Here is a 7,500-nt window from a genome sequence, read left to right on the forward strand (position 1 = left end):
CACCATCCGGTGTGTATCGATGAGAACCTGTGGGTCCGTGTGCAGCGTCCTGCTGCTTCATCCTGGCTGCTGCCAGAGCAGGAACACCATTACCGTCACATCAAAGTGATCCGGCGCACGACGGGAGTGTTCAAAACGACGTTGGGATTTAATTTGTGTAAAAAATTAACGACTCAGGCTCCTCAGGCTCCCTCGCTTCATATCTTCATATCTTCACACGTCCGTGTGTTTCGTTTAATTTATGTGTGAAAACGTGTTGCATTATATAAAAGAAACCGAGGGATAACACTTTAAAGCCCTTTACTTTTTTTTTTAAGCGGCTCAGACGCCGTTTCTATACGTGTCTCTGTCTGTGTGTCCGTCCTTGTGTGTGTGTGTGTGTGTGTGTGTGTGTGTGTGTGTGTGTGTGTGTGTGTGTGTGTGTGTGTGTGTGTGTGGAGCATGAGATTTAGACCAATCAGTGGTAGCCGATACCTTTGCACACCAGCAGAGGGCGGTAGAGATTACTCATAAATCTTACTTCAGCACCTGGGCGTGTTTTTGTTTTTACCCCAAACAGATGAGAAACATTTGGGCGTTTGGAGGATACTTCCTTTAGTAAACGATAGACTCATCAACCTCTTCTTCTATGGTACTGTAGCTAAGCAGCTGATTTGGGGTCAGAACCGCCATCGTCTTCTCTGGTCGTGTCCCGTTCCGACGGTCCTCTGTGTCTCCTCCTCCTCAAGGTTCCTGTTCATCCTGCTGGGGCCTCTGGGAAAAGGGCCCCAGTACCACGAGATCGGACGGTCCATCGCCACCCTGATGACCGACGAGGTGAGTCCAGCCTCCTGGGGACATCAGTCCTGTGTCCAAATACTACATTACATTACAGTACATTACAGTACATTACAGTACATTACATTACATTACATTACAGTCATTTCGCTGGCGCTGTTATCCAATGTGACTTACAATAATTGCCTTTATCATAGGAAAAGCCAATGTACTACTACTTGCCAGAACTCACAAGTGCATCTCCTTTCTAAAGCAAGTGACTAAGAGCATAATCTAGTGCTGAAGGCAAAGTGCAAGAATAGCAAACTAAAACACAATAGGTGCTTAAGAGGGAGGATGGTGGTAGTACTGTACTTCTTGAAGAGATGAGTTTTGAGATGGGCAGCGACTCTGCTGTCCTGACGTCAGTGGGCGGTTCGTTCCACCACTGCGGGGCCAGGACAGAGAAGAGCCGTGACCGCGTCGATCGACCGCAGGGGCCTCGGAGTGACGGGGCAACCAGTCGCCCCGAGGTAGCAGAGCGTAGCGGTTGGGAGGGGGTGTAGGGTTTGACCATGGCCTGAAGGTAGTACAATTCGATATCCTTTCAGATATGTTTAGCGTTTGCTTTAGTCTGACAGGAGTCTCAGACTCAAGCGATTGGCCCGGTGGGTCCATTTCCCCAGACACATAATTACTGACTGTATATTCTCACTGTTTCACTCTTAATGCTTCCTTTATTTTCTGTCCTTTGTAAACATATTTCATGTGGGTAAAGTGCCGGGCTCTTCACTGAAAGATGCTGTTCTGAAAAGATTTCCAGTATAAATAAAGGATCCATTAAAAATCACTAAGGGTTGTTTATAGAAGGCCTTATGATGTGAATCTCATTCATTATGTTGACGTGAACTTCCATGTGTTGTATTAAACATTTATTGTCATGTATTATGCATTTGCCCTCATTTCATGTGATAGGTTGACTGAGACACTCTGATAAACAACAAGTGTTGATAAGATATTATTCACCACAGTGATATTTTCCTCACACTCTTGATAAAGGTGTCACACACTTTAAAGACCTCAGTAATGAAGTAAGACCTTAGTAATGTCCTAACTCTCTTCTCCCCTCCTCTCCTCTTCTCTCTTCCTCTCTTCTTCTCTCCTCTCCTCTGCTCTCTTCTTCTTTCCCTCTCCCCTCTTCTCCTCTTCTCTCCTCTTCTCCTCTCTTCTCCTCTCCCCTCCTTTCCTCTGCTCTGTCTCCTCTTCTCTCTTCCTCTCCTCTTCTTCTCTCCCTCTCCTCTCCTCTCCTCTCTTCTTCTCTCCTTCTCCTCTCCTCTTCTCTCCTTCTATCCTTCTCCTCTTTTCCTCTCCTCTTCTCCTCTACTCTGCTCTCCCCTCCTCCCCTCTCCTCTCCTCTCCTCTCTTCTCTCTTCCTCTCGTCTTCTTCTCTCCCTCTCCCCTCTCCTCTCCTTCTCCTCTTCTCCTCTTCTCCTCTCCTCCTCTCCTCTTCTCCTCCTCTCTCAGGTTTTCCATGACGTGGCGTACAAGGCCAAGGACAGGAACGACCTGGTGGCCGGCATCGACGAGTTCCTGGACCAGGTGACCGTTCTGCCCCCGGGGGAGTGGGACCCCTCCATCCGGATCGAGCCCCCCAAGAACGTGCCCTCTCAGGTGAGCCACGCCCCCCAGGGTCCAGCCCCCCCACCCCCCCCCCCCCCACCCTCGCACGACAAAACCCCCGTCGCTGGATGAGTTCCGGGTCGGGTTCCGGTTCTCTTGGAGAGACCACCCAGCGTGGGTCCCAGACATCTGGGGGGTGATCCCCAGTCTGACCCCTGACCCCTAGTCTGACCCCTGAGCTCCCCCGAGATCAGCTCCTAACCCCGTCTGTTTGTTCCTCTATTTTGGGACACCGGGCTGTTCCATCGGGAACGCCGGTCCATGTTGGGTTTTGGAAGCACAATTCATCGGTTGTACAATGCAGACCCTATTTAGACTAATTTCAAAAATCCCTATTGGAAATTTGCATGGGATTTTCTGCAACAAAAATATAGCGTCCATTAGATTCTCCAGTACAAGGTTAGGGCTAGGTTAGGGTTCAGTTAGTTCTCCAGTACAAGGTTAGGGCTAGGTTAGGGTTCAGTTAGTTTCTACAGTACAAGGTTAGGGTTAGGTTAGGGTTCAGTTAGTTTCTACAGTACAAGGTTAGGGTTAGGTTAGGGTTCAGTTAGTTTCTCCAGTACAAGGTTAGGGCTAGGTTAGGGTTCAGTTAGTTCTCCAGTACAAGGTTAGGGTTAGGTTAGGGTTCAGTTAGTTTCTCCAGTACAAGGTTAGGGCTAGGTTAGGGTTCAGTTAGTTTCTCCAGTACAAGGTTAGGGTTAGGTTAGGGTTCCATTAGTCTCTACAGTACAAGGTTAGGGCTAGGTTAGGGTTCAGTTAGTTTCTCCAGTACAAGGTTAGGGTTAGGTTAGGGTTCAGTTAGTTTCTCCAGTACAAGGTTAGGGCTAGGTTAGGGTTCAGTTAGTTTCTACAGTACAAGGTTAGGGCTAGGTTAGGGTTCAGTTAGTTTCTCCAGTACAAGGTTAGGGTTAGGTTAGGGTTCAGTTAGTTTCTCCAGTACAAGGTTAGGGCTAGGTTAGGGTTCAGTTAGTTTCTCCAGTACAAGGTTAGGGTTAGGTTAGGGTTCAGTTAGTTTCTCCAGTACAAGGTTAGGGTTAGGTTAGGGTTCAGTTAGTTTCTCCAGTACAGTTAGTTTCTCCAGTAGGGTTAGGTTAGGGTTCCATTAGTCTCTACAGTACAAGGGGAGGGTCACGGTTTGGATCAGGGTTACGACCTGACTCCAGCTCTCTGTTAGCAGGCCTGGGGTTAGGGTTAGGCCTGGGGTTAGGGTTAGGGTTAGGGTGAGGGTGAGGGTGAGGGTGAGGGTGAGGGTGAGGGTTAGGGTTAGGCCTGGGGTTAGGGTTAGGGTTAGGGTTAGGGTTAGGGTTAGGGTTAGGGTTAGGGTTAGGGTAGGGTCAGGGTTAGGGTTAGGGTTAGGGTAAGGGTTAGGGTTAGGGTTAGGGTCAGGGTTAGGGTTATGGTTAGGTTAGGGTTAGGGTTAGGGTTAGGGTTATGGTTAGGTTAGGGTTAGGGTTAGGGTTAGGGTTAGGGTCAGGGTTATGGTTAGGTTAGGGTTAGGGTCAGGGTTAGGGTTAGACTGACTGACTGACTGACTGGTGCTCTTAACGGAGCAGGAGAAGAGGAAGCTGCCCCCCCTGCCCAACGGAGTGACGGAGCTGGGGGACGCAGACGACCACGGGGGGCATGGGGGACCTGAGCTGCAGCGCACCGGGAGGTAGGGGCGTGCGTGTGTGTGTGTGTGTGTGTGTGTGTGTGTGTGTGTGTGTGTGTGTGTGTGTGTGAATTGTTGTTTACTTTTGTGAGTGAGAGAGTGAGAGAGTGAGAGAGTGAGAGAGTGAAAAGAGAGAGAGGGAGAAAGAAGGAAAGAAAGAAGGAAAGAAGTGGAACTGTCTTAGAGGCCCTTTGTCCCCAGCAGTAAATCCAGAGCGTGTTTGAAAGCGCGTCTCATTCCTGCAGCGCTGCGTCCACAACAAAGCTACGCTTCTTAGTGACGTGTGTTCCGGGTCATTGAGGCTTGCTGCCCCACATCTGACTAGCAGAACTTATTCAATACAATACTTATTTATACATCTGACTAGCAGAACTTATTCAATACAATACTCATTTATACATCTGACTAGCAGAACTTATTCAATACAATACTTATTTATACATCTGACTAGCAGAACTTATTCAATACAATACTTATTTATACATCTGACTAGCAGAACTTATTCAATACAATACTCATTTATACATCTGACTAGCAGAACTTATTCAATACAATACTTATTTATACATCTGACTAGCAGAACTTATTCAATACAATACTTATTTATACATCTGACTAGCAGAACTTATTCAATACAATACTCATTTATACATCTGACTAGCAGAACTTATTCAATACAATACTCATTTATACATCTGACTAGCAGAACTTATTCAATACAATACTTATTTATACATCTGACTAGCAGAACTTATTCAATACAATACTTATTTATACATCTGACTAGCAGAACTTATTCAATACAATACTCATTTATACATCTGACTAGCATAACTTATTCAATACAATACTTATTTATACATCTGACTAGCAGAACTTATTCAATACAATACTTATTTATACATCTGACTAGCAGAACTTATTCAATACAATACTTATTTATACATCTGACTAGCAGAACTTATTCAATACAATACTCATTTATACATCTGACTAGCAGAACTTATTCAATACAATACTTATTTATACATCTGACTAGCAGAACTTATTCAATACAATACTTATTTATACATCTGACTAGCAGAACTTATTCAGTACAAGAAAAAAAAAAGTGACACGTCGCACATACGTGCTAGAAACTTTTAGTAGATCATCACAGGATTCATAATTCATGAAGTAACTAACTATGTGTAATGAGGTGTTAATCACCACTAGGGGTCATTAACAATCATTAACCATCAGCTGCTGATAAAAAGCATTAAAGGAGAATTCCACCCTAGAACAACCTTAGGCTCAACAACTAGACCCACAAAACCATAAAGACAAATGTGGTTTCCTTGACGATAGTAGCTCCATGTAAACAAAGCATGTTAATGAAGTCTGCTCTTCCGGGGATTTGTCACGTCGAAGCACGTCGATAAACGGAAGCAAAATAACGAGGACTACAACAACAAAAGAATGTTTAGGAGGATGGGGGCCCACCATGCTCACCCTCTAGCTCTAGCCTCCCCTATGAAGTTATCTTAACACAGTCGCACACACGCACACAAAAGATGACAGCCGACGCACAGATGTTTCATTTACCTGAGTTCTTTGTTCTTTTTGCGGTTTTCCGGCAACCGATAGAAACTCACTCCTGTCGGTGCAGGTAAATCCCTGATTCCACAAATTGCACAGTATTTTAGCATTGTCTGTGTTTTTATTCAATAGCAGATATATCTACTGTATATACAGGGTCTGACAAATATTCTGAGTGACAAATGTTCGCTCAAGAGACAATATGTTGTTCTGCCGAATTCCGACACTGTTCGCCTCCCGATAGCTCAGTTTTGCGCAATGCATGCTGGTCAATTGAGTCTTTCAAAATAACAGCGTCTGTAACCACCACATTCAGTTTATTGAACTTATTACTAAAAATAACCACATTTTATTATTTGGTTTAAGTTAATTGTAAACAAGACACATATTACATGTGTTAAGAGGCTACAAAATCATAGACTTGAATTCTCCTTGAATGCCTCAAATGAACACATGGGTTGAGTGTTACGGGTGCAAAGTCAAAGGAGTCAGCCTTTAGCCTATAGCCGTGTAGCGGAGTACAGTGAAGTGTAGTCAGCGATGCTCTCTGGCGTGGCTTTGCTCACTCATCCTTGGCGAGCCTGGCGCCGAGCCCGGCCGCACTACGGGCCTCCCCCGGGAGACCGCATCGCCGCCCGGCTCAAATACATCACCGCTCGCCAGTCACGCCCACCGTTGCCCCGGCAACCGTCTCCAGCGAGGGGTCGCCATGCCGTCCATCTGCCTGCAGCAGGAGAATCTGTCCGGCCGGCCGAGATACCGTTGCGTGCCTCCGCCCCTCCCCCCTCTCTCTCTCTCTCTCTCTCGCCCTCCCCGGCTCCTCCCCCCCCCCTCCTCTCCGCTGCCCCCGCCTATCCCAGGTCCGTGGGAGCTCTCATGAATGTGATAATGAAGGAAGGAGGGGGGAAGCATTTGAACCGCGCACCGCAATCTGCCCACACAATCATGGCGCGCACATGTTTATCCATGTGTTTGGTTTTAAGAAAAAAAAAGATCACCAGCAAACCTCATCATCGCTGTGTACTGCGTGTGTGTGTCCGAGTGTAAACTGTGTGTGTGTCAAATACGTAGCGCTGTAATACCTGCGCGTACGTGTTCACCTACTGGGTGGGCGAGCGCGCTATGCTACAGAGCACGCTACGACGCTCTGACACATATGTTCTCTGCGTGTTACCCCCCCCCCGTGAGGTCCCAACACGCATGTTATAGGGTTGCAAAATACCGGGAATATTCAAAGCTGGAAACTTTCCATGGGAATTAACGGCAATAAACTGGGAATAAACTGTATTTACCTTGTCATAAACATAATATAAATGTAAACATTTAGTTTTGTCATAAGCAGACATGCAGGCAAAGATTTCTAATACAAATGTCAAAAATGTCATTTTTGACTTGTGAGTAGAACCTTAATGGGTTCTACCGCCCTCATAGTTTGTAGGATTCTAGGAATCAGCTGCGCGTGTGAGGTTCTAACGCATGTTCTCCATGCGTTCCCCCCCCCCCAAGGTTCTTCGGCGGCTTGGTCATGGACATCAAGCGCAAGGCGCCCCACTACCTGTCGGACTACGCGGACGCCGTCAGCCTGCAGTGTCTGGCCTCCTTCCTGTTCCTCTACTGCGCCTGCATGTCCCCCGTCATCACCTTCGGAGGGCTGCTGGGCGAGGCCACCGAGGGGCGCGTAGTAAGGACCGCGTTCCCTTCCACGACGGGGCCCCAAACAGCAGGGGTGGGGGGTGGGGGGGTCACTGGGCGCTGGGCGCGTTAGGATTACCTAAGAGATTTCCCATGCGCGCAGGTTGGAAGCCCGTAGTCTGGAACTAAAATGGAGGATCTCT

The 7,500-nt window shown here is 47.0% G+C and overlaps 1 protein-coding gene across 1 annotated transcript in view; it reads left to right on the forward strand.

Moving 5' to 3' along the window:
• slc4a10a (solute carrier family 4 member 10a) overlaps nucleotides 1–7,500 on the forward strand; it is a gene marked incomplete at both ends in the record, with an annotated part of 62,971 nt that overhangs the window by 34,115 nt on the left and 21,356 nt on the right. The window contains 4 exons of the mRNA XM_084446557.1: nucleotides 729–816; nucleotides 2,281–2,427; nucleotides 3,990–4,090; nucleotides 7,172–7,346. Of these exons, the coding sequence (XP_084302683.1) occupies nucleotides 729–816; nucleotides 2,281–2,427; nucleotides 3,990–4,090; nucleotides 7,172–7,346 (511 nt within the window). The remainder of the gene's footprint in view (nucleotides 1–728; nucleotides 817–2,280; nucleotides 2,428–3,989; nucleotides 4,091–7,171; nucleotides 7,347–7,500) is intronic.

The sequence above is a fragment of the Borostomias antarcticus genome (genome assembly GCF_949987555.1).
Source record: "Borostomias antarcticus genome assembly, chromosome: 12".
Lineage (NCBI taxonomy): Eukaryota > Metazoa > Chordata > Actinopteri > Stomiiformes > Stomiidae > Borostomias > Borostomias antarcticus.